The following is a 25,990-nucleotide window of genomic DNA, read 5'->3' as shown; positions in this document are numbered from 1 at the left end:
TTGTATATATTTCCCTCTCTAAGGATCTTGTTCCATTAGTGAGTGTGAGTGAGATTTCAGTGAGTGTGTGTGACTGATTGCGCCGAAACTGTATCAAGTCTGAAAAGTTAGGCGCGCGCGTGTGGCGCGAGTGTTTCGGTTGGAATTTGTTGGACTCAGAAAAGAAAAGGATGTAATTTTGTAGAGAAAAAGAATTGAAAAGAATCCAACCTTCACAACAACAAACAACCGAACGCTTCGATCCACGACCCCCGTGTTATTTCTAGATCCCAATAAGATCTGAGAAACTATACCAACTTCCCCTAAATCTTTTAATTGTATATTCATCTACTCGCCTCCAGAACCTCATCCCCCTCAACATTGTATCACTGGACCCACCGGTGTCAAAGATGTTCCAACTTTTTCAAAATCTTTGACCGGTGAGACAGATCGACCCTCCAACTCATTCCATCATCTCAAAAAACAAAACATGCCAAAAGAAATACATGTATGAACGAAACAAAACAGACATCTTCCCGGATCCCAGTCATTTTTCCCCTTAATAGTAATCTAAGCCTTAATATTTTCCCCCCACAAACTCTCTCAATGTGCAACCTGTCAAAAACACAAAAAGCTCTTTAACATGGATTTAGTCGTGTATCGTGTATAAAATTCTCATTCTTGTCTGTCTTACCATCCGCCCAAAACATAATGTGATTCCCCACCTCCACTAATTCTCAGTCAAATTTTGCATTTTTGTGTTACCATCTCTCTCTTACCATCAAATCAACGTGTGTACCGGTGTACGTTTGTGAGTGAGTCTACTCCAAATTGGAGTCTCACGTATCGACGGTGTCCTTTCTTTAATCCGTGTTTTATTGACTTCTTCCTCTTCCCTTGTTTCTCTTTTTCTTTACTCTTCTCACATTCTCTCTCATCCATTCTTATTTCCACTCTAAAACCCGATCAACTCAGTGTGCTTTTGCCGAAAAATTTCTCTCGATTGTGTCGATAATTTATGTATTTTTGTTTCCTTCGTCTTCACATAATATATTGATTATCCGACCTGTCATTTCCCCCCATTAGTGTCTTACTTTCCCCCCTATCCGTTCCCTTTTTACGTTTGAACTCGATTTCATACGCGGTGTGAAGGCTATAAATAAATACGTCTCTTGTTAGAATCAATCGTTTTTTTTTCTCATTTCAATCACAAAGAACAAGACAAAGCGATTAACAAACAGAAGAAAAATTATAATGAGTGGAAACAGTACAACTAAAGAATTCAGACTTGATAAGGACAGAAATTCGATCGGTTTGGTGGGTGAGCATCTGAATGCAATCGAAAAGGAACAATACATTGTTAAATGATAAGATTTTGTACGGGCACTATACAACATTATAATTAGAATTTCAGAAGGGGAAATTAAGTTTGAAGTTAAAGACATGATTCTGGGCAACATTTTAGTCCAGATCTTAATCCATTCGATATTGACTTGTGTTTGGGTCTTCGAACCTTCTAGAGGGAAGAAGAACTGAAACTGTTTTTTAATAAGAAGGAACTCATGAATGCTTTAAAGGTTTCATTATTTACATATTACACCTCTCTCAAACATCTTGAGAAGATAAGTGTTCTCAATTTGATTCTATTCCAATTCAGTAGAAAGATCTCTTTGAACTCCGTTCATGCTTTGTTCAAGAGATCAGATAAATTGTCATCAAATAAATTGATTCTTCGAGTTTTCTTCATATCATCCTCAGTTTGTGACTTGTGTCTGATCTTCTAATTAACGAAGTACTCGACAGAACCAAGTTTGTTATTGAGAGAGATCTCGATCAAAACATGTAAACTGAAGTCCTCCTGGGATTGAATTATACGAAAAATGAGAAAAAATATCGTCTAGTATTAGTACAAAATTGTCTATAAAAGATGGACTCAAATGTAATTTATATCATTATTGCTTCATTTCTCGAACGAAATGAGCTGGGAAGATATCCAGAACTCGGCTCAGCTCTACTCAGCCCTTCTGGCTATTCCATTAAACCTTCTTCTCATTTTTCTGATCATCAAATACTCACCAAAAGAGATTGGAGCTTATAAATATCTGATGATATACATATCAATTTTTGAAATCATTTACGCAATCATCGATGTGATTGTTTCCCCAATTTGTCACTCTTACGGATCCACATTTCTTGTGATGGTAAACTTGAAAAAGACAAAAATATCTGGCTGGATCATCAGAATCCTTCTGTGTAAAACATTATATTTTGTTCAATCAATACAAAAGATGTTTCAGCTACTTACGCTGGTTTATACGGATGTTCAATGGCAATCTTTGGAATTCATTTTGTATACAGATACTTTGTGGCCAAGGGATCATCACTTCTCAAAACATTTCAATCTTGGAAAATAGTTATTTGGTTCTCTATACCTGTCATTATTGGTACTACCTGGAGTCTTCTCACTTACTGGCCATTAGCAAGAAGAGAGGCAACTGACCGATATGTGAGGGACAACATCAAAGAAACATTTAATCTGGAACTAGAGGACACTGAATATATTGCTCCTTATTTCTATGAGCTCGGAAAGAACGACACTATGAATATTTATTGGCCAAGTTTCATTGGAATTGGTGTGAACTTATGCATAATAGTGAGTCAACTAACCAAAATCTTAATAAAGCAGAGAGAGTTTTAGAACGCTTCAATTTTCACAATTGTTTATTTTGGCTACAAATGCTATAAAATTTTGAATTCTATCATTCCGAAATCTAGCATGTCTGAAAAGAATCGTCGTCTTCAGAATCAGTTATACGTTGCTCTCGTTACTCAAACTCTGATTCCTGCTATTTTGATGCATGTTCCAGTTTCTGTTATCTATATTTCCTCTTTTGTCTCATTAAACCTGGGATCAACTAGTGGAATTGCTCCACTTACTATTGCTCTTTATCCATGCCTTGACCCGCTCCCAACAATGTTTATCATCGGTCAATATAGATTTGTTTTGTATAGTAAGTAATTCAGGAATTCCAGTGACCCAGTTCTTTCAACCGCGAAAAATTTCCAGAGTTTGAATATTTCAGATTGGTTAATGTGGATTCCAAGAATGTTCTGTTGTAAAGAGCCACTTCCGGCAGCAGAGTTTCAGATGTCAGAGAGAAACAACACATTTGATGATCTCACCACCGGAATAACTACTACTGCTTTGACTCAGACTTGATCTATACCAATTACAGACAAAATAGTTTTAGAATACTTTTATCGACTCACAAAAAAATTATTTTCAGCTTTCCTTTCTTGAATAAAATTTGTATACTTTATCAACATTTGCTATTGAGACACAACTCGAACAAAACACAAGAGAGAGAGAGTTGGGAATTTGCTTTACGAACGAGGATTAATACCGGAATGTGTATGAAATATAAAATCAGTTCTGATACGTGTTATGGGATGTTTCAGAAAGGAAAACTATGTTAGATGCGCTCAACACCAAAAATATTGATTCAATCGATAAACATTTATTCGTCCTGGAAACCCAGTAAACAACTATATTTCGTCCAAGATAATGACTAGATATTTGTTACGGTATAAACAACTGAACAAACCTGTGACCACAAGGAACATCAGACGATTGTACGACGGATGTTCTAAAACTTTGAAGTGCACCGTGTGTACCGTAGAACCACACACAGAACTTGTTATTGGAAACTGAATACGCCCTAAAAACATACAATGCCGAACTGTAGGTCTCAACGGAATCAATTCTACGAAAATCTGAAAATTGAATTGAGGAATTCAGAGACAATATAATTACACAAGTCAGCGAGAATTCAAATGTGAACAATAATCCAACGCAGTTAATTTATTTTTGAACATTTATTCGATTAATTGGAAGAGTGAATAAAGACGGTTTTTCTGCAATTTGGACAAAAACAATTTGAAAAAGTTGGCAGAATAAGATTTAAAAAATTAAATGTGACCCCATGCAGAGACATTATAATCTTCAGGGACTTTTGAGGTCCTTGTGGAACTTGCATCGTCTGCGTGTCCGATCTTCGTCAAGTCCTTATTTTTAACTTTCAAAAACAACTTGATTGGGGTCAAGCAGAACTTCTTCAATCCTTCCCGATAGTTTTTAATAATGAAAATAGTTGGAAGAGGATCTATAACTGGATATAATGCAATAGTTATAGAAGTCAAATTGCTGAAGTTTCCCAGACTGATATTCAAAAGTGCTCCAGAATAAGTTATGAGAAGTGGGAGATGCATCAGAGTAATTGGGATTACTGTTTGGAGAACCAAAGCAATAAAGAATTGATGTTGAAGTGTTCGAAATTGTTTTGAGAATCCGCCTGCGTGAACACCAGCAAGCGACTTATAGCACTTCCAGCCAAAATAGAAAATTGTCATAAGTGATGAATCCTGAAACGTCAGTTGTTGAGAAGTTGAATAAACAGAAAACAAAACCATAATTGCCGTTGCTAAAGTTAGTGTTACCACTACATCAATGTCCAGCAGAAAATTTCCGTCTTCGTTATAAAAGTAAGGTCCGATATACACAACTTCATCAACAGACAAATTAAAATCTTCCATCAAGTTGTTTCTAAAAAAGTATTCTAAAGACACATAGATACATTAATGATCTACCTGATAAAATTAGTCATAACTTCTTTTGGTCCACAACAAAAGAATGATACAGTACCCCAAATCATCCCAAAAATTACAGGAATCAGCATCCAAAATACAATTTTGTTACCTTTGAAAGTTGATATCTTTTCGCTTCTGAAAATTATTTGATGTGCTAATTCACATGAAACGAGGAAAAGTACAATCATCAACTCACCCACTAACTGCCAGGTAACGATAGATGAAATGAATTCCAAAAATTGCCATTGAAGAACCGAAGAATCCACACCAAACTGCTAACATTTTAAGTGCGACGGAGTCATTGAAAATTGAATGAGCCAGAGGGGTCATGATGAAAAAAGATGGTCCATGAGAGTGCATTACAGGTATGACTAGATAGTCAATTATTGAATAAAACACTTCAAAGATTGATATGAAATTCATCAGATACTTATACGGGCCCAGCTTCTTCGGGGATTTCAGTTGAATCAGCAAAATAAGAACAGCATTGCAAAACAAAGAAAGAAAGACAAGAACAGTTATGAGACGATATTGAAATTCCAACCATTCAGAACCACTCATTGTTCTTGTTTGTGTGAGAAGACACTGTAATATGCGTGGGTGATGTTTCGTAAAAGATGCTCCAGAGGATAATACGTCAATGAGAAAACAATGTGATCTACTCGAATAAAAGAGGAAAAACAAGTTCATAAGATGGTGTATTATTCTATTATTCCAATTAAATAGATCCCGGAGGATTCAAGGGTCTAGACTTTCTACGAAGAGGACTTCTGGGAGTATCTCGGCTGCTTTCCGCTACAGTTGCGCAGCACTAACGCAGCAGTTATTCGTAGAGTTTACTCCTGCTGCGTCAGAGGCGCGCAAGTGTTGCATGAATGCTGCACAGTTGTTGCATCAGTGCTGCCGGCGTGCTGCATGCGCTCATTACTTCTCGTTTCTAATCAGTATATTTAATTTGTGAACAGAATAACAGAAACAACAATTAATATTTATTTTAAGAATATAAAATTTAAAGAAATAAAAGCAAAAACAAAAAACTTAGAAATGTCATTGAAGTTCCATGTTGACCGACAGTCGATGAAGTTTCCAAGTTTCTTATATCTGTAGACGTCCGGTGCCCCAAGCTCATCGACTCTAGAACTGAAAAAGAATATTTCAATGAAATTCGGTTGGGAAACAACTCACATTTTTAGATCATCTCTTGCTGAAAACGCTTCAAAAGTCCAAATTTTTTATCGAATAGGCGAATTATGTTGATCAGCTGCTCTCTCTGACTCGTTTTTGCCATCCAGACACATTCTTCTTCTGAAAAATAATATTTTCAAAAAATAGAGTAAAAATAAGTCGGAAAAATGATAAAACTTGTCAAATAGACAATAAATAATCATTGGATAAAATGGAAAAATGCAGCCAAAGTCCAATTTGCATTGGAGCGAATATACAGTTGCTGCACGACTGTTGTGAGATTGTTGCACAACTGGTGCATGCCCCAAAAACAAGAGAACCATCAAACGCAGCGACGTGAAAGCTGTGTAACTGTTGCATATGTTCTGATTTTTCCTAATTGCTGTGGAACTGTTGCAATCTTGTCGCGTAACTGTTGCAAAAGCTGTGAATGCTGCGTAACTGTTGCGGGAAGTAGCCGAGATACTATCTCATGACCGATAATTTCCTATAAATGTGGTATAAAACCAAGAGTCTATACGAAACCACACATCATTCTAATCATACTGTCGTGAAAATGATTGGAAAGAGTTGGACGGCGATTCAACATAACATTCAAATCGGTTTCGCCATTATATCATTCACTCTCAACTCAACTTTAATTCTTCTAATCCTTCGCCACTCTCCAAAATCATTGGGTTTATATAAGTACTTGATGATCTACATTTCTGCATTCGAGTTCTTATACTCTTTGATGGATATCATTGTAAAGAGTTTGTAAACGATAGAAAAAGTAGAGAAAAATTAAGAGAATGGGAAAGGCGCGTTAACCTAATCATAGGATTTGGAATGATCACCACATGAGTCTTTGTGAAAAATGATGATAATCTTAGAAATCAAAAACAACAATTAGACAACTTCCACTTAATCGAATTCTGATAATCTTTGATCTATGCGTTCAATTTTCCACTAAACGTCATGTTTAGAAGCACGTAGGCTTTTGATTGTTTACAGAGTAGTTTATTGAATTTTCTTGTCCTCACTCCATATTTTTGCAAGATTTTTTTGCTGACTCATGTTCCTCAGATATTCCATTCATATGGTTCTACTTTCCTTGTTATGGTCAATGTCAAGGAATCTCCGTTCTCTCTAAACGTCGCTTTATTCTTGGCTGGTTAGTCTCTCCCAATCCCAATGGAATAACTTTTAAAATAATTTTTTCAGCAGTTTATTGTGGATTCTTCGGCGCGTCGATGGCAATATTTGGACTCCATTTCATCTATCGTTATCTTGTGGCTTCTGGAAGTAAGCACTTGGAAAAGTTTAATATCTGGAAGACGTCTTTCTTTCTACTGGCTCCTGTAGTTTATGGTATTTTATGGGGATGGGTCGCATATTGTCCAGTAGGGCAGAACCCGGCAACTGGGGAGCATATCAGGTAAATATTAAATGAGAAGAGAGCTAGGAACAAATTTTCGTTTCCAGAAGTAACATCCTGGAAACATTTGATTTGCAAGTGGAGGATACTGTATACATTGGACCTTATTTCTATCAAAAACAACCGAATGGTACATATGAAATAGATATGCAATCGATTATTGGAATGTCTGTTGTCTATTTGATCGTCTCTTCCTCGTTCTTCACTATCTTTTATTTCGGAATCAAATGTTACAGATGCATCTCAAAACTAGTTCCTTCAAATGATTCCTACCGTACCAAACAACTTCAATCTCATTTGTTCTGGGCTCTAGTTACTCAGACAATGATTCCAGTTATTCTAATGCATACTCCAGTTACTCTTGTCTATGCATTTGCACTATTAGATCAAGATATCGGAATGCTCAGTGATTTTGTTTCAATGACGATTGCAGCTTATCCAGCACTTGATCCATTGCCAAGTCTTTTCATCATTCCATGTTATAGGAGAGCATTGAAAAGTGAAATTTAAAACTCTGAGTGCTCACAACAATGTTTTCACTTTCAGATTATTTGACTTGCTGCCCAAAGCCAAACGAAAGAGCTCAGGACAGTACTGTTACTGCACCGAGAACTGGGTCAATTATGAGTGTTGCTAATGCATAGAGAGGGATGGAATGATGGCTAGTTGCTATTTTCTTTCGTTTTTTCGCCAATATTACTTCCATTGATGAATCGGTTATATAAAAGTAATTATCGAGATTTCCAGAAACCATGAATTGGCTAATATATGCAATTCTCTCAATACCAATTGCACTTTTTTCTCAGTTTCGAGTTACTTTCATTTCAATTTTTCACTCATGTTTTCTCAATAAACGTTTTAATACCATCTGGAAACCAATCCTCACTAACTAAAAATATTCAAAAACAATTTTTATGGATGATCAACGTGGGTGTTGTACGAGTCTTCCTATTTAGTTAGTTTTCCGTTGATAACTTTAACATCCTGTGTCTCACTTCTTTGCGTCTAATTTTCTCTCAGAGAAATTGTATGAAAAGGTTATTAACTACAAAAATGGAGACCCAATCTCATCAAATAATTTCCAGAAAAGTTTGAACTATTCGAAGTTCTCTCAAAGTTTACCGATTTTCCCTAAATTTCTTTGCAGTCTTCAATAATATGTTTGTCATCTTGGTCCACTTCTATGGAACTTCGCTCTTCTCTTCCCTAACTCCCCTTATCGAGATTTCTTCAGACAGTGTTGTCGACTGGAAAAATTTCAATCAGTGGAAATGGACCGAGTTTAAACTATCACCTAATTTTCCATATCGCTAATTTTTCCATATTCGGTTCAAAATGCAAACATTTATTAAAATCACTCGATGTACGGGGAAAAGGGTGCAAAAGGTGGACTATTGGAGAGAAAAATGGGCGCTGTAAAAATACGTAAATACTACATAGCAATATATAACATTTTTCGTTTGGGGATGATACGAAATTGAAGGCAATAAATTATATCAACGTGGATGGTAGTTGTGGTGGTGAAAAATGGTGCAAAAATCACAAGTCAGGGAAATGAACATGAGAGGGATGAATTATGCATAGAAAGCATAGTAAATCTTTCGATAAAATTAGACTGGAAAATAGGATGGGTCTTATCACAAAACACGCTTGCTGGGCTCATTTTAACTAGATGGGAAGTTTGGGGGTCAATTTTTGGTATGGAAAATGTGGAGTGCCTAATAATTTATTCATCATTATCATTGAGAGTTGGATAAACTGGATCTTGAACGCCACGTTTCGATGGTGGAATGAGATGCTTCGGCAGTTCGGATGGAATTTCGTGTCCTGGAAAATAAATAATTACTAATTTGAAACTATACACGAATCTTTACCTTCCAACTTCAAATTAATCAAATAATTTGCCAATGCAAATTCATCAGCATCCAACATTCCATCCTTATCAATATCGGCCAACTTCCAAACTTTTCCGAGCACCGAGTTTGGCAGCTTGCTCTTGACCATGTGCTCCTTTGCGGCTCTTCCGCTCAAGTATCCATTGACTGGTCCGAGACTTTCGAATGTCGAATCGGCAGAAGTGCGCTCACGGTTCACAATCCATTCGCTCTCGTCGGCTCCCTTGTCGAATCCTTCTCCCTGAAATCAAAACGTTTTTGAAATTCTGAACACTTTTCCTGTTGTAGGGAAAGAATAAAATGTGAGGTAAAACATATATTAAGGTGAAGCAGCATAGTGAGAAAGGGAATGGATTTACACACATATTATACTGGTATTTCAGTAGCTGGCTCGTGTCACAAGTTTGCAAAACGAGGAAGCTGTGAAAAAAAGCTCCAAAGGGTACAGTTCGAGAAACAGAAAGCATATAGAGTCACATCAACTCATGCTTCATTTTGCTCCATTCAAAACCTATCCGCCACCAATATTTTCTAATAAACCAGCTCACCCAGCGAGTATCATACTAAAATAAATAAATTGAAGTTACAAAGGCCAACTATTTCACATGTCTTCTTGCAACTTACGCGTCCAAATCCGAATGGAGTCTCAGCTTCTGTTGTCTGACTGAAGGCACCTCCCTTGACAGTTGGATCGACTGGTCCATTTGCACCCACTGGTGCCGAGGCTTCCTCCTTTGGAATCTGAGCCATCAAACGAGCTGAAAAATAGAATTAGAATTCATTTATATATATAATTTACCAATATCAGTTGCCAACATTCCATCGACCACTTCCAAGAGCTTTGGCTTCAGCGGATTGAACTTGCTGAAATCTTGAGCGGCAAGCTTCTCCCTCATTTTGTTAACATCTGGGAAATCTCCAGGAGAAATGTTGTGCTCGCGTTGAAGTTGCTCGTAGATCTTGTCAAGATTCTGAATCAATTCCTTCTTCTTCTTTTCCTTTCCGATCATCGATGGCATCTGCTTACGAAGCTCAGCAATGATATATGCGTGAACTTTGGCAAGTCGGGCTCTCTTGATGAGATCGTTCAATTTTCGGAGAGCTGCGTTACGTGGCAATGCTTGTAGATCTTGGAACAAATCGTGTTGTTCATCTTGGAAAAGACGACGATTGATGTCGTAATGAAGTGGATGATCCCAGAACGATCCCAAGTAGACACGAGACACTTCTGGCGTCTTGAAAACCTTTCCCAACGACCACATCAGAGCTCCGTAGACTCTCATCAATTGTTGATGGTCGACCATGTCTGACTTGTTGAGGACGATGCGTATCTTGTCCTCATTTCCCGCCAAAGCCTCGATACATCTCTTGAATTCATCGGAAATGTCGAGCTTGTGTGCATCGAAGAGGAGAATGATTCGATCAACACGCTCTGCGAACCATTCCAAAACTCCAGTGAAATCGTATCCACGGTCGATTCTGAAAAATAATGTTATTTTTTCAGATTTTTTAGTGCAAAAACTTCAGTTTTGCAATGCGCCGAAAGTTTACTTGCTGAAGTAATCATAAATTGAAAAATGATACCTCAGCGAACGATATTAATAAACAAACTGCCTATCGTCTAGATTTTTTATCGAGCAGCATTACGAAAAGGAATGAAGTATCAAGTTTACCTTTGCTTCTCCCCGGAGAGAATTCCAGGAGTGTCGACAATCGTCACACTTTCGAGCACTTGATTCGGTAGAGTGGAACACTGGAATCGGTTGAGGAATGCATTTCCGAATCCAGAGAGAGCGCGGAACTGCTTCTTGGCATCGACGACGAGAGCGTTTCCAGGGATACTTCCCTCCTCGTCACCGTGCATAACCGCGATGAAGCGGTCGGTGGTTGGCTCTGGGCCAATACGGATTCCGGGAAAGTCGGACTCGAGAAGGTATCGGATGAACGTCGTCTTTCCGGTCGAGTATTGTCCAACAAGGAGAATCATCGGCTTCGCGTCGAAATCCGGATCATCTGAAAATAATAAATAATGCAAAAGAATAAAGAAAGTATGAGCGTTAAAGAAAAATAATTACCGAGAGCCGGGCTGTGAAAGTCGTGATATTTGTGGTATTCTTCCAATGGGAGCAATTTCTGCTTGTAGATCTTGCGGAGACCTTCAGAAACAGTCTCCAATACCTCCTTGTTCTTCTTTTTTGACGAATCGCCACCGAGCCACGAAAACATGCTTCTCGTTTTCTTTTTCTTTTGTCCTTCCTCTGAAAATAGGTGGAAATTGTATAGAGAATAACTCTTTGAGGAGAATAGCAGCGATTTTGTTAATTAAAGTGCGAAAAAGGCCATTTTCGAAAAGAGTTTAGGTAAATTTCACAGAAATCAACGGCAAATGAAGCGAAAATTAAAATATCCGGATTCTCCGAGAGGAGTACACGAACAGTACATGCGGACGGCGGGAGTTTGAAGTTGAGTTTTTCAGCGGCTAGCCGCGCGGCTTCCAGTTGAAATTATCAAAATAAAACCGCGAATTTAACAAAACAAAGAAAGTTTTAATAATATTTCGTAAACTAAAAATTTCTAGAACATTTCTGTTGAATATAAATAAAAACACCGACAGCTGGCTATGACTAAAAAGGAATTTCCCTTTGTGAAACCCAAAGAAAAAGTGAAAATTGCGAAATATGGGGCTCTATCCTCGTGTCTTCTTGTTGAAACGAAACTGAGTCATCATAGCCCAATGGCCAGTGTCGAACCAACAATCAGGCGGCCACAGAGACTCTCTCACACTGAGAGACGCAGAGTTAGAGAAAGAGTTGAATCGAGAGAGTGTGTTCAGTAGTTCATTGAGGGAACAGACAGATGAAGGGGGTAGAAGAAGATGACGTGGCGACGAATGGATGATGCACTGTTGGGAATCGTAAAACAAACAGGAAATATCAATAGAAAATGAGAACATAATGGTGAACAACCAATTAATGGCCGACAATTCGTTTCGTTTTAGAATTTATGGGTGGATTTTGGACGCGAAGTATTATTATGAAAACTAAATATAAAAAAAGGAGATCTTCTGGCGGAATCGAACTTAAGACCCTCTCTTGATTCTGGAATGAAATGTTTCTATCGATGAATTCAAATTTCTAGTTGATAAAACAGTGGCTAGGACTTCTTTATGACTGTGAGAATGGAAGAAGATGGGAATCTAATTAACGGAATATATATTCGAATGAATACAGGACGTAATATCATGTATTCACATCATCGTTGACGCTTCAAAGTGACAGATCGTTGACGACGAGAAGAGACGGAACGAAGGAAAAATTAGAAAGGGATCAGGTAGTTGAATTGAAGGGAATAATAGAGACTGACCGACAGACTGCGCAAAAGAAAAAGCTAGGGATCTAATGGATCGAGGAGGTCACAGACGGTCAAACACAAAATAATACGCGAACTGACCACCACCACCGATTGGGCCGAACTGCAAAGATCTGTGAGAAAAAACGAAAAAAAGAGAAAGGAGAACACACACAAGAAATGAAAAAAAGCATTGTGAATGGAATGGTTTTCGAAAACTAGCGCATTCTTGTTATGGTCATGTGGTTGAGAGCTAATAGAGGGGAAGGCAAGAAAGTGTTTATTGGTGAGAAGAAGAAGACATCTAGACTCCAAAATATTTACGAATGGTTGATGTGTAGAGTGATTGATCGTAGTTTTGGTATAAATTTGTGTCACTGTTACAGTATGCAATTTGAAGAGAGTCATTTGAGAGACTCCTGTTTAAGACTGCTCATATCTCTGTTTAGACTGAAACTATGAAAAAGTTGTCAAATAACAAAATGTAGGAAATTTCAAGTAGAATATTTTTGATTTTTGACAAACTCTTTCTTACAACCTTTCGTGCGAAAACATCAACCTATGGTCCGATGAAGGAGCAAGATCTCCAAATTTCTTATATGAATACATCTACGATACGCACTAAATCAAGGATTCCAACCTTTCTGAATTATACTTCAAAGAATATTTTTGCAGTTGACAACTTTTTAGTATCTAAATATCATTGACAAACAGAACATCAAAGATTGAAATCTCTTTGATACTTAGCTTTTATGTGATTCCTATTCCCTAGAACTCGAATTACAGAAAACTTACTATAACATTTTGAAAACATTTCGAAGGAAACATTTCAAAAGTCCGAAACTTACAAATCTAAGAAAGGAAGTTTTCTGGTGTACGAAACAAAATGAAGTTTGGTGGAAGAGAGGAGGAGAACCGAAAGAAGGCAGGAAAAGTTTAGTTTGAGTTTATATAACGTGAATGCTCTCGCTTTCTTTCTCTCGGAGCAAAGCATTCAGCATTAAACAACTGCTGGTGCACTATCGATTCCGTAGCGACGGGGTCAAAGTCATGATGCTGCATCAAGAAAAATGAGACAACCGCAAAAAGAGGGCGTTGGTTGAGACTAAGAAATGGAAGAAGAAGGAGATGAGGAGGAGGCGGAAAAGGAATCGAATCAAAATAAAGTAAGAGATGGTATGTCTTGAAGAGAATGATGAGAGAGACAAAAAAGAGAAAATTCGACGAAATGATTAGCTCGTTAGACCGTGCGAAGTCTTCTCTTCAGTTCTTTTTTTCTTTATTCTCACTCACCTTCGTTATAATAATTCTTCCATTTAAAACGAACACTATCCATTTTTTGTCTACAAACGTGGAAATGGTTCTTACCTGACACAATGGTACCACTCATAATGGGATGTTCACGTTGATAATAAGTTAATAATAGTACACAAAAATAAAAATAAAAGATCCGTAAATTCTTGTAATACTTACAATTTTGTTCGCGCTATGATGACGGGCGGTCTTGTCTCTTTCGCCTCTCGACGGAGCAAACATAAAACAGTTTGCACAATTATGTACAAGTTAGAAGAGCAATGTGTGGGTTCTAGTATTAAGAAGAACAGAGAAAGAGAAAAGTTGTATAGTCAAAGTATTATAAAAGAAAAGAGAGAATGTGATTGGCATTAACACGATTTTATCAATATGACCTGTCAACGAATGGTGCTCTCTTTCTGTGATAACGAACGAAGAGGCAAAGTGCATCAGCTCTTAAAATGACAAAGGAAGTGGAGGAGGTGTGGAGACCACCAGAATCCATTTGAGAAGAATTTTTCAATCAAACTGAGTGTTCCATAACCAAGGGGAATGTGGCAGAATGATTGAAATGAAAAGAATTCCAGACTGTGCGAAGGAAAAGAAATATGATGAAAGCATATTTTCCGGAAATGAAAAAAAGAATTCTGCCAGGCAAGGAAGTTCTGGAAGGGAAAGTCTACCTCTAACCGGTTCCATGTACTTTGCAAGTCTCGGAGATGGTTTTGGAGCCATCATAGATGCTCTTGCTACGGAAAGTCTTCGAATTGGCCGAGGTGGAGCAGCAACTTGGTCGACTGATCTCATCTTTGGAACAGGCTCTTCTTCTTCTTTCATAGATTCAACCTCAGAAACTTCTGTTGGTTTGAGTATTTCTTGAGTTACAGTAGTCTCCTCAATGACAGCGGTAACTTGGACAACTTCTGGAGTCGAGTCTGAATTCTCCTTGATGTTGTCTTCTTTCACTTCTTCAGTAGCGTCAGTTGGTTTCACAATTTCTTCAGTTTCCAGAGTCTCTTCAATTGCAACAGAAACCTCAACAATTTCTGGAGTCTTTTCTGTATGCTCCCTGACTTTTTCTTCCTGGGCTTCAACTACCAAAGTTTTGGTGTCTTCTTCCACAGCCAATGGAACAGTTGAAGAAATTTCAGAAACTTGAGGTGTTCTCTCTTTCTTCTCAATGACCTCCTCAGATTCTACGTTGAGTTCTTCAAAACTGGAGCTGGAAACAGAGCCAGAGATCTGAAAATTGACGACTAAATTATACAGATATTTCGAAATGGAAACGGTGAAAACTACTCGTAAATTGAACAACTGCTAAAACTATTTTCGTCTGGTTCACTGACACAGGTTGTTCGCGAGTAGACGCGTTACGGATGCGAATCTTGTGCGGAGTCTTTACGGATCCGTAACGACGCTTCTCGCGATAGGTCGTTCGCGCGCGACTCATATTTCTCATTCGCACACGGACCGTTTATGGATGTCCAATTTTGCTATCGACTGTGCGCGCACTGCTCGGATACGAGATCGCGTGAGGATGGTTTACGACGTCCTACTGAGGGACTCTGATTGCTTTCGCGCACGGATCGTATATGGATGATTGGACTAACTTTTTCTCTCGCGGCCAGCTCAATTTTTATTTTTGTTTCGAATATTTTTTTTCCTATTTTTTCTCAAATTTCTTTGATTTATTTACTTTTTCATGGTTTTTCAGGCTGAAAAAATTATTGGAGACCAATTCGAACAAAATGGACAACAATTTTGTTGAGGTTTGTCTATCAGCGACCTATATATACAGTATAGGACTTAAATTTTTCAGAATCTTGTCGGATGTACAAATCAAGGAATAAGGAGCCGCAAATTCAATATTTTTTGATAAATGATGCAGAAACAAACCACTTTCAAGCAGTTTTTCGGTGAGTGAGCGATTTATTTCCAGATAAAAATGAGAAAAATAAATTTTCAGAGCATCAAGTGTTGCCTTGACGGAAAAGGACGGAGGCAACTACAACAGGATTTTGGCTTCAAAAATGGACAGAATTATGGATATTGGCACAAAATCGACACAAATCGACAAAAAAATTAGGAATGTTTCAATAAATTTTATATTAGTTTTTTTGTTGATTTTTCTATCTTTCGTTCTTGAATTTTTAATTGTTTAAATGATTTTTTCTGAAATAAATAAGTCATTATAAAAAACTTTTGCTTTGAAACCCAAGAAAAATGGGAAGGGGAGGGCAGGGAGAGCAACCAGAAATGAACGGATCGCGCACGGATCCGTATACGGACGTTCGCAAACGGGTCGGTTATGGATCCATAACGAGTCTTTTTTTCGGTACCGATATGGACCGTGCGCGATCGTCCGAAGCATCCGTAACGGATCGTTTGCGAACGACCTGTGGATACATTGGAAAGGTTGCAATTAGGAAGAGAGATGACTCAAATTCATAAACTTTCATATTGAAAATTTCTTCTTTTGAACTATACAGCTTGGAAAATTCTCACCTCATTTTTCTGTTGACCATCGTTAGATGAGATTGTTTCATCCTGTTTTCCAGCATTATCATCTCCAGATTTCGAATCAATACTCACCATTTCGTCTTCCTTATTCTTTCCGTTTTCCTCTTCTTTCTTTTCTTTTTGCTCTTCTTCGACAGAGCTATTAATGACAATGACGGGCGGTGCGGGTGCCTCATTCATTTTGTGTTCTTCTCCTTCTTTTTCTCCAGTGGCCACAGACACCATTTGATGAATAATACACAAAAGATTGATTGCACAGTGAATAAGTAAAATAGGAGAAAAACGAAGTAGGCTATAACAGAAAAAGTGTCAAGAGATGCAGCAAGGCGGAGACAAGTTTCGCACACTTTTTTTCGTTATCAGTTTCTTTTTTTGCGACAATTCACTTTTGCGAAGAGAATGGAGAACAATGATAAAAGTTGAAGGGGAACATTCCAGAACATGATGAAATGCAGAAAAGAAACATTCAAGTGACTCACCAGTCTCAATTCCAAATGGGTTCGTTGATGAGAACCTGTCGACAGTCTTCTCGAATGGGTTGCTGCCACGTGGAACCACAAGAGTCTTGTCAAAATCTTCGTCGGTTACTGTAGGTCGGCAAGGTTGACATCCCATAAGGTATCAGCCGAAAACTATCACTATTAAAAAAGCTATTTGAAATAGAAAGTCAAGAAGATGGAGATGGATTTTTGGTGCCCAGATTCAAGTTGGAAGAAAGGATTACTGGGAGCATGAATAGAAAATCTAGAATGAATAGAAGATGAAAAAAGAGTTTATGGGTAAAGTAGGCTTTGAGAGGGGGAGGGGAGATGCTGAAAATAACTAGAAAACTAAAATCTTCTAGAAAGAGAGATTCCAATGATTAAGATGCTAATTTCTAGATTCCGAACCATGAAAAAATTCTTAAAACAGAAACTCGCGCCATAAAGCATAAAAAAGAAAAAGACACAATTGTGCGCGAACATTATTTTGAGTGGGGAGAACAAACAAATCACGATTTTTGGTTTATCTAGTTTGAAAAAAATCGTTTGCTTATAAAAGTCAAAATCATAAAGAAGGATTGAGATACATCTGGACAAAACTGTTGATAAAAAATTCATTCAGAATTTAGAAAAACGGATTGAACCAAAGAAGAATAAATGAATAGTTTGATGCGCTGGCACCCGCCGAATGGTCAATGTTTGAACATAAATGTGGCTGCTGCCTCCCGATGGAGCGGCACAGAAAAAGGTGAACAAAAAAGAAATCGATTCGGGATTCCCATATTTTATATACAAAACGTTTCCATGATTCTCAAAAAGATGGAAACAAAGTGATGACGCGTACAAGGAAACGAAATATTGAAGTTAGGAAATATGTTATAAAAACCGAATAGGGTTAGGAGTGGTGGCAGGATAACAGTAACATTTCGTATTCAGACTGATAATTAAAAATCAAACCAGGATTTAGCGTTTCTTATTCAAAAATTTACTCACTCACCGCCATCATTACAATCCTCGTTTCGGTTTCTTTCTTCACATTTTCTTTCCTGATAAAACGTGATTTCATTTCGATTGACACGTGGAACCGTCCGGAAGAAGTTATGCATATTGTCGAAAGAAATGAATACTTTCGAAAGTTTTCGTTCAGTGACTGCCAGAGTCAGTGGCTGTTTTCTATGCAAATCCTTTGACGTGACTTCATTGAATTCATGTTGCAGTCGTTTTCGGATGCGACGCGTTTTTTGATTTCATTCAAAATAGAACTTTATTGTGTCATACGTTTCAATATACATATTATAGTTCCCTACAAATAAAATGATAATATAATTACACTTCAACCCCTTCAAAAGTAATAAAAGCTGGAATCGCAACTCCTTGAGATGCTTGAACTTTCGTCAACTCAATGAAATCTTCAATCGCCTTTCCGAATCTCTTGACAGTATCCTCATCACTGAAATCACTCAATCCGAATGTCACATCTTCATTTGCTTCTTTCAATGAGTTTCTGCCCATTTGTTCAATCTGAGTGTTACTCGCCAGAAGAGAAATTGCAAAATTATTCTGGTCAAGTGCATCATGAACAGCTGAGGCGACAGCTCCTTGGAGGATCTTTTTTTGGAAGATCTGGCTCAGCAGTGATAGGACGACCCAATCCAATTCCTTGTGTTGCTCCAGATTTCACAGCATCCACCATTGCATTCACAGTGCGGAATCCCCCAGTTAAGTAGACAACTGTATTTTTGAAAACTGGACGGATCTGAAAATATAACATGGAAAATGTTGCCTGAATATTCCAACTACTCACCTTCTCCGCAAACTCCAAAAAGAATGCTTCACGCTGTCTTGTTGAATCTCTGATATGTTGGAAAGCCAATTGTTCATAAGTTCCACCGGACAACTCCACAAAGTCAAAGCCAATTTTTTCATAAGCCTTGCACATCTCAACTGCATCCTCTACAGTAGTTCCTTCTGATTGGAACTCAACCGAATTCGTTTTCAGTCCGATCAAAAATCCAGTAGAAGCTGGAATTTCTTTTCGAATAGCTTCATAAATCTCCAATACAATTCTCTGGCGATTAGCAACAGATCCTCCATACTGATCGGTTCTCTTGTTAGTAGTTGGAGAAGTAAATTGAGCCAAGAGGTATCCATGAGCTCCATGAAGTTGTACACCATCAAATCCAGTTTCATATGCATATTTGGCAGCATACACAAATCGATCAATAACCTCAGTTGTGATTTGCTCAACAGTCAATGGAATTGGTTTCCCAAATCCAACAAAACGAACTTCCTTATCCAATTGAACATCAGAAGCAGAGAATGGAGAGCTGTTGACTGTAATTGGAGTTTGTCGTCCTCCATGAGAAAGCTGAACAACGGCTAGAGCTCCATCTTGTTTGATAACTTTTGCCCATTGTTTGTAAGCTTCTCGACGAGCGGGAGTCTCGCCTTCTTTGAAGATCATTGCATTTCCTGGAGCTTCCAGATGAACCTGAAATGATTTTTTTTTGAATTAATAGAAACCATGTCGATTTGAAAACTCACTGGTGACACTTGAACGTTTCCCGTTAAAATTACTCCAAACTGTCCGTTTCCCCATTTATCGTACACATTGATGATTTCTTGAGTTGGGACACCATTGACTTTAGGATTGGTTGGCTCGAAGACAGATAGCATTTCAGTTAGAGCAGCCTTCAAGAAACGATTCTGAGCGATCTTTCCACTAGGGAACTTCAAAGTTTCACCGAGAATAGCCTTAGCGGATTCAGAAGCAACAGTTGGGAAACGGCGAACCATATTCTTTGTAGTGAGAGAGTACAGAAGATTGTCAAATGTGAGAAAGACATATCAAAAAGATCACCCAGCAGTTTAAATAGGGGCATGTAATTGATGATCTGAGAAAACAAGAGAGGACAGTCTGACGAAATAGGATGATAATACATGATAAGAAAAAGAGACCGCCGATGTTTTGCTTACAATTCTGAAGTGTTCTCTGGTGTTTGCACAGAACTTTTTGTTTCGGTACATTGTATCAAAAGGTTTACACGTTTTTTGAAGATATGAAGTTAATTACGTCATTGAAAATTCAAATTGTAATTGTTTTCGGCCAGAATCGTGTGTTTACAAACAACAAGAAAAGATTTTGAAAAATTCGACAACCACAGATTGCGTGAACTCTAATCCACATTGCAGAAATTTGCCACGCCAACCTCTCCGCCATGTGAATATCGACGCATCAGAACGTTCTTATTCTCCAGGCTCAATGTGGCTCTTCTACATATTCTTCATCATTCTCATAGCTATCACTATTTCAACTGAAACAAAAGCGCCTCCCAAACTAACAAAAACACCACAAAAACCCAACAAAACTCAAGTTTCATCAACAATAACTACGCCGAAAACATCCAAGAAACCAGTCACTCCTACAGAACTGGAGTTCACGAATAAAACAAAATTCGATGTCAAAGGTAAGAAAAAACACTAGTGGGACTACAAATAATGTCTACTTTTAGTTTGCCCGTTTGGATATAGCTCGTCGAATCAGAAAACTTGCGAACAACAACAAGACTGTCAGACTGATATGAAGTTAAATTCATACTGCTCGGAGACGGGAATTTGTTGTCAAGAGAACGAAGACGAGGACGATTCATTGTGTTACGATAAACGGTTGCCACTGTTTGGGGAACCAAAATGCACTATTGATTCGGAATGTAGAGATTATGGAGCTGTGTGCAAGTCAGGTCACTGTTGCCCGAATTGTAAGTGTCACTTTTAGATTTCAGAACTGTTCATCTGATTTTCAGTTCACTATACTGCTAATGAAACTTTCCGCCCACCCTCCCATTTTTATATCAGTAACTTCTCATGTTCCCCTGGAAAACCGATTCCGCCAGGATTTCAATTTGCATACTGTTCGAAAGCATCTGAAACTATTGCCTATTTGGGAGTTGTTGACAAATGTGGACGTATTCAACACATTGTAAATGACTCAAAATGTGTTTTCGACTTTGATTGCCCTCCTGGTAATATTTGTGTTCGCACCACTGCGGATGGAGTTTGTTTCAAAGATCCAGAAGACTGCGCGACCTCAATTTATTATAAGATTACTGTGACGTGTTGCTATACTTCTTTCGTCTCAATGATATTGTATTTCATGACAAGAGCCTGTTATGAACATCCGTTGAAGATCAGTGAGATGAATCCATTTGTGGATCTTCAACTGTATAGTGTAACTGAGGAAGCTGAAGACGAAGCGATGGAACGTTATGGAACTGAAAACATGAGCGAGGAGGAGATCACAGCAATCAGAATGAATGCTGCTCGGAAGGCGTGGGATGAAGATGTGAAGTCGATGAATAGACCTGCACTGGAATATGTTTTGGTACTATTTAGAAGTTGTTTATTTGTTTCGAACTGATTATTTATTTCAGAACTGGTGTGGATACGTGGTTGAGCATTCCGAGGAGGAAAATGAGAGTTAGGAAAAAGAAGAAAAAGAAGAGAGACATTTTTCAAAAAGATTTTTAGTCATTTAGCTTCTACGATATTACTATCTTTTGTGAAGAAAAATCCCCCATTATCGATATGTATTTTTATTTCGATAAACATTTATCTGATTACCTCTACACTGGATCTTTTAAAATTTCTCAGTGTTTATGTCCTTATCAACAATAAAAATTTGTGTTCACAGTTAGGGTTTAACTAACAAAACATGTGCTTTTCATCTTGTTCTTCTAACGTTCTTAGCGTTCACGTTCATTTAGTGATGAGCTCTCTTCTGATGTTATGTATGTGTGTGTGTGTGCAGAGATAGCCCACGAGAGCCCGTCGCCGCCCCCTTCGACACCGCGAAACTCTTTGGAGCACATTTGTTGTGTTACACAGTTAACCCAACACCTCCGTCGTCTCCACGGCGCTAGTGCTCTTTTCTCACACAGTGGATCTTGAGGGTTTCCGAATTTTCACGAAAGACGCAGACGTGTCCAGAAATCAGATTGAACTGAATCTCAGGCCTGCGGCGGAAGACGACATTTACAATGAAAAGAGGATCCGGACAAGAGGAATTGAAACGAAGACGCAGATGTAGGAAGAATCCGAGAGGACCTTCTTCTCTTTTCTCCACGATGATGATGATCGGAGCGCGAAATCTTCATTTTGACTAGGCTACCTCAATTCTCTATCGATTTTTCTCTCTTTCTCTAAATTCGAGATACCTGTCGAAATATCGGATATTCTCAATCCGAATTTCAAGATGATTAGTGTCTCTGATCTTCGAACATCATTTTCGCTAAGTGCAACATCTCTCAACACCTGTTCACTATCCGAGTTGACTTGAAATGTCAAGCGGAAGGGAGGGGGATATCAAATCTTTGAAGTCCGAAGAAATTATATGTTCCGGACAGAGAAAACATCTGTGGAACAACTCTCCTCTTCAACGATTATTCCATTTCGAAACCCCATCACATTCACAAATTATGAGGGGCCCCATCTCTTTTCCTCTTTCTGTTCTATTTTCTTCTCTCCCTTTCATTTTTCTCAACATTCCTACAAAGATTACTGCCCCCATTCCGTTTAAAATTATTAGCCAAGATCACTTGAGCAATTATGTTTCTGGAATTTTCCCCCTATTTACCAAATTACACAAAATCCAAAAAATTCAATCTTATTTGATCATACCTTTATCGTGCAAGGTATTCGGATGAATATTTTTAATATTGAGTTTTGAATTCGTTAGCATAAATTTGAAACTCTTGAAAAGATACGAAATCGTATCAAAGTAGTTTCAATCGAGTATAATGGCTTACTGTTGGTTTGAATTCCAGTTTTTGGTTCCGACCATTTCAGTACAATCATCTGCCGCCGTTTCACACATTTTTTCAACATCAAAACCAGCTTCAGAACTTTGATCAGCATCCTTCCTCTTAACCTTTTCCAGAGTTCTTTCATTCTCTTGTCAATCTCACATCGTCATCAATGTCCGTTCCAAAAAAACAACTCGCGAACCCATGTACCTCTTCCAATTGGTACACAACTCTTTCCAAAACTCGTGGGAGGGTGACCCGTTTTGCGGCAACGTCCTATCGGCTCCCCGGGATCCCCCACTCATTTCCCCCTCATCACCACTCCTTCGCCCCTTCATCAATCACCTCAGACAACGCTCTCTTCTTGTCTCGGTCTCATCAATTCGTTTGCTCTGTTGATATCTCCCCCTGCTAAACTTCTAGTAGTTGCTTGCCAACAGGTTCCCCTTCATCTATATCTCCCTTATCTCTCTCGGTGTCCTTCTGTTATATCCGTTGTTCCCCTTGATCCTGAAAAACAATTAATCAAGCCAATTGTTTTCAGACTACGACCCGGAGAGAAACAAAAAGTAGTATAACAATTATAGTAAATAAGAACAAACGAATCATCGAAAGGTATCATAACGAGGCCCTCTCGCAAATATGGAGGGCAACGAGAAGAAGGGTCTTCCACCGACTCAACAACAACGTCATCTGAATATAGACACGACAGTCGGTGGAAGCATTTCACAACCAGTCAGCCCATCGATGAGTTATTCAACTGGTCAGTTTTCTTGTTGAGCTATAAACCAAATCTAGAAGAAATCTATGTATGAATAGTTTACTCACGACAAACTAGACTTATGCTCTGATAGAGAAACATATGAACAATTCTTAAGGATATTATTTATTGTTTTAAAAAAGAACAAGAATCTAAAAACTCAACTCCAACTATTAATTTTCAGATCGAGAAACCGTAATGAGAAGTGCAAGTGGCCACGCAACAGTCGCCGAAACGCATCTCATCCGCTCGATTGGTTCACAGTCTCAATCTTACACAGAAGAACATTGGAGCTCTGAAATCACTAGTTTTGTTGCTTTGGCTCCACCGAAATTTATTCAAGTTATCAAGGCATATCGAGTTCATTCCACAGATACTATCAGTCTAGTTGTGGAAGTTGCCAGCGATCCACCAGCAATTTTCGAATGGTTTTGTAATGAGAAATCTGTTCTTCAAGTGAGTCACACAGTTTTTGAAAACCTCAGTTCTTATTCACTTTTATTTCAGGACCGTAACCGCTTCCAAGTTGGACATGGTATCAACATCAGTCGGCTGAAAGTCAGTCAACCAGAACAAGGAGTCTACAAATGTGTGACGAGAAATCCCGCTGGAGTGAGCACAAGTTATGGATACATCACTGTCAACGGTAAGTCTTTCTTTTCTAGAATACGTTCCTACTTTTAAAATTCCAGCTGACCGTGAACACTTATCATCTTCCAAAGAAGATATGCGACTCCAACGTCAACACTCTGTCACCTACCATCAAGCTCCTCGATTCTTGACCCAAGTTCCAAATCTATTTGTAACGGCCGGAAGCAACGTCATCATTGATGTCGAAGTCGATGCAAACCCACCAGCAAGATTCTCCTGGTTCGTCAATGGAAAAGAGTATAGAGACACGACGCACGGCGTCGAAATGTTCTCGCCGGACGTCAATCGCAGCGTCGTCCGATTCTCGATTCCAGTGGCCGGAGAGTACAAAGTGGTGGCTTCGAATGTTCATGGATCTGCTATGTCTTGTGGACATGTGGATATTCAAAAAGGTGAGTGTTTTCTTTTTTTTAAAGATAGACCTGTGAAAAGCGAGCAAGTAAATTCGTTTTTTGTTCCAGTCATTGAACTCGAAGAGTCATCAGTTACTACATCTACAACTGTATTTGATCCAATGACAACATCAATGAGAGCGCTTGGAAATGCCGGACGAAACTCTCGGCAAGCAGTCAATATGTTCGAATTGAATTACACCCAACGGTCAAGCAGCGTCCCAAGAGGTGTACGTCACATCGAATCCCATATTGAAGTGTCGAATATGACGACGGAGGAGAAGAGATTACAGCAACAACAATCGCGATCTGGTAAGTCGAGAACGGTTTTATTTGATTATAATGGACATGGCTTAGTTCAGTGTGATTTTTGATTTCTTTTGAAGTCTTTTTCCTTACACATTTTCTTTGCCATGCATGCTTTTGTTACAGATGCAGCCAGTATCGTCGAATCACGTTTCCAACAAAAACCACAGCCACCTAAACCGCCGAGGGCGGGTACTTCAAGACGGTTCCTCCCAGAACCACCTAAATTTGTGACCACTCTTCCAGCTGTGATCACAGTCAACGCAGAGGATAAACTTGTTTTATCTGTAGATGTTCAGGCGATTCCAGCAGCGGAGTTCGCTTGGCATGTAAACGGGTTCGAGGTCAAGAAAAGTCAAAATATTGTTTTGCTGAATGAGCATAACAAATCTACTCTTGTACTCCATCCACCAGTGAAACAAGGAAAATACAAAGTGACAGCAAGAAACGACGTTGGAAGTGAGTCAGTCACAACTCAAGTTCAAAGAATCGGAGATCTAGAAGAAGGTGCAAGAGGATCAGAACCACCAGACATTGTTGAGTCAGCTGTAACTGTTACATGCTCGCATGATGATGATGTTGGATCACATTCATCACTTCAAACTGTGAGGCGAATTCAAGAAATGCAAGATGAAGACGAAACAGATCCGATAAAACCGTTCATTGAGGCAACTAGTCCGAAAGTCAAGGAATCAGTGGAACATCCATTTGCAAATGTTTTGAATCCAAAGAAAAGAGAGGAGAGATTATTGTCTCCATCTGGAAAAGGAAAACATCTTCCATTTGCTCCAAGAATCACTGCTCATCCATCTGAATCTGTTTTCAAAATTCTAGATGGATCACCATTGAAACTTCGAGTGATGGCATCATCTCTCCCACCTGCAACTTTCTTATGGATGCTCAACAATTTCGAGTTGAGAGCAAATCAGAATATTACAATTCGAAGTGAAGAAGAGAGCGTGTCTGAGATTGAATTCCAAAAAGCACCGAGTGGAAATATAACTGTCACAGCTAAAAATCATTTGGGAGAAGACAGATGGACAGGAAAAGTTATTGTTCAATATGAAAGTCCTCCACCAGGCCAAAAAATTACAACAATCGAAAAATTAACTGAATCCTGGACACTAGAAGAGGCCGTGATTACACAAGTTGTTCCTACCGCAGCTGATCCAGGAGACCGAATTGTTATCATTGTGAGATTTGATGAGAACAAAACTTCCAATTGTGAGTTTGTTTGGACTATCAATGGAGTCAATGTGGAGAAGCTGGAAGAAAATTTGGTGGCTGTGGAGTCGACAGAATATGAATCTTCAT

At 38.5% G+C, this 25,990-nt stretch overlaps 9 protein-coding genes across 9 annotated transcripts; 4 read left to right on the top strand and 5 right to left on the bottom strand.

The window, feature by feature from the left end:
• Window positions 1–2,755: 2,755 nt before the first annotated feature.
• GCK72_017887 (uncharacterized protein) lies at window positions 2,756–3,199 on the top strand (the record flags this gene model as incomplete). Its single annotated transcript, XM_003112328.2, has 2 exons — window positions 2,756–2,990; window positions 3,063–3,199. 2 exons carry the CDS (start codon window positions 2,756–2,758, stop codon window positions 3,197–3,199), a joined length of 372 nt encoding a protein of 123 aa, XP_003112376.2.
• A 749-nt stretch (window positions 3,200–3,948) lies between these two features.
• GCK72_017886 (uncharacterized protein) lies at window positions 3,949–4,389 on the bottom strand (the record flags this gene model as incomplete). Its single annotated transcript, XM_003112273.2, has 1 exon — window positions 3,949–4,389. One exon carries the CDS (start codon window positions 4,387–4,389, stop codon window positions 3,949–3,951), a length of 441 nt encoding a protein of 146 aa, XP_003112321.2.
• A 2,520-nt stretch (window positions 4,390–6,909) lies between these two features.
• On the top strand, window positions 6,910–7,872 carry GCK72_017885 (uncharacterized protein; the record flags this gene model as incomplete). Its single annotated transcript, XM_053732297.1, has 4 exons — window positions 6,910–6,964; window positions 7,015–7,228; window positions 7,276–7,727; window positions 7,775–7,872. 4 exons carry the CDS (start codon window positions 6,910–6,912, stop codon window positions 7,870–7,872), a joined length of 819 nt encoding a protein of 272 aa, XP_053581210.1.
• Window positions 7,873–8,954: 1,082 nt separating this feature from the next.
• Window positions 8,955–9,873, bottom strand: GCK72_017884 (uncharacterized protein; the record flags this gene model as incomplete). The annotated part of the gene is made up of 3 exons (XM_053732296.1): window positions 8,955–9,055; window positions 9,103–9,364; window positions 9,748–9,873. The coding sequence occupies 3 exons, from the start codon at window positions 9,871–9,873 to the stop codon at window positions 8,955–8,957; spliced, it is 489 nt and encodes a 162-aa protein (XP_053581209.1).
• GCK72_017883 (uncharacterized protein) lies at window positions 9,231–11,140 on the top strand (the record flags this gene model as incomplete). Its single annotated transcript, XM_053732295.1, has 3 exons — window positions 9,231–9,316; window positions 9,932–10,186; window positions 10,912–11,140. 3 exons carry the CDS (start codon window positions 9,231–9,233, stop codon window positions 11,138–11,140), a joined length of 570 nt encoding a protein of 189 aa, XP_053581208.1.
• On the bottom strand, window positions 9,906–16,509 carry GCK72_017882 (uncharacterized protein; the record flags this gene model as incomplete). The annotated part of the gene is made up of 5 exons (XM_053732294.1): window positions 9,906–10,602; window positions 10,797–11,136; window positions 11,199–11,381; window positions 14,448–15,006; window positions 16,270–16,509. The coding sequence occupies 5 exons, from the start codon at window positions 16,507–16,509 to the stop codon at window positions 9,906–9,908; spliced, it is 2,019 nt and encodes a 672-aa protein (XP_053581207.1).
• A 442-nt stretch (window positions 16,510–16,951) lies between these two features.
• On the bottom strand, window positions 16,952–18,278 carry GCK72_017881 (uncharacterized protein; the record flags this gene model as incomplete). Its single annotated transcript, XM_053732293.1, has 3 exons — window positions 16,952–17,028; window positions 17,764–17,939; window positions 18,097–18,278. The coding sequence occupies 3 exons, from the start codon at window positions 18,276–18,278 to the stop codon at window positions 16,952–16,954; spliced, it is 435 nt and encodes a 144-aa protein (XP_053581206.1).
• A 61-nt stretch (window positions 18,279–18,339) lies between these two features.
• GCK72_017880 (uncharacterized protein) lies at window positions 18,340–19,562 on the bottom strand (the record flags this gene model as incomplete). The annotated part of the gene is made up of 3 exons (XM_053732292.1): window positions 18,340–18,522; window positions 18,571–19,257; window positions 19,311–19,562. The coding sequence occupies 3 exons, from the start codon at window positions 19,560–19,562 to the stop codon at window positions 18,340–18,342; spliced, it is 1,122 nt and encodes a 373-aa protein (XP_053581205.1).
• Window positions 19,563–20,028: 466 nt separating this feature from the next.
• On the top strand, window positions 20,029–21,247 carry GCK72_017879 (uncharacterized protein; the record flags this gene model as incomplete). Its single annotated transcript, XM_003112397.2, has 4 exons — window positions 20,029–20,233; window positions 20,279–20,524; window positions 20,570–21,147; window positions 21,197–21,247. The coding sequence occupies 4 exons, from the start codon at window positions 20,029–20,031 to the stop codon at window positions 21,245–21,247; spliced, it is 1,080 nt and encodes a 359-aa protein (XP_003112445.2).
• Between the last annotated feature and the right edge of the window lie 4,743 nt (window positions 21,248–25,990).

This window comes from Caenorhabditis remanei, chromosome V (assembly GCF_010183535.1).
Source record: "Caenorhabditis remanei strain PX506 chromosome V, whole genome shotgun sequence".
NCBI lineage: Eukaryota > Metazoa > Nematoda > Chromadorea > Rhabditida > Rhabditidae > Caenorhabditis > Caenorhabditis remanei.
This window is presented reverse-complemented; position numbering and strand designations above follow the sequence as displayed.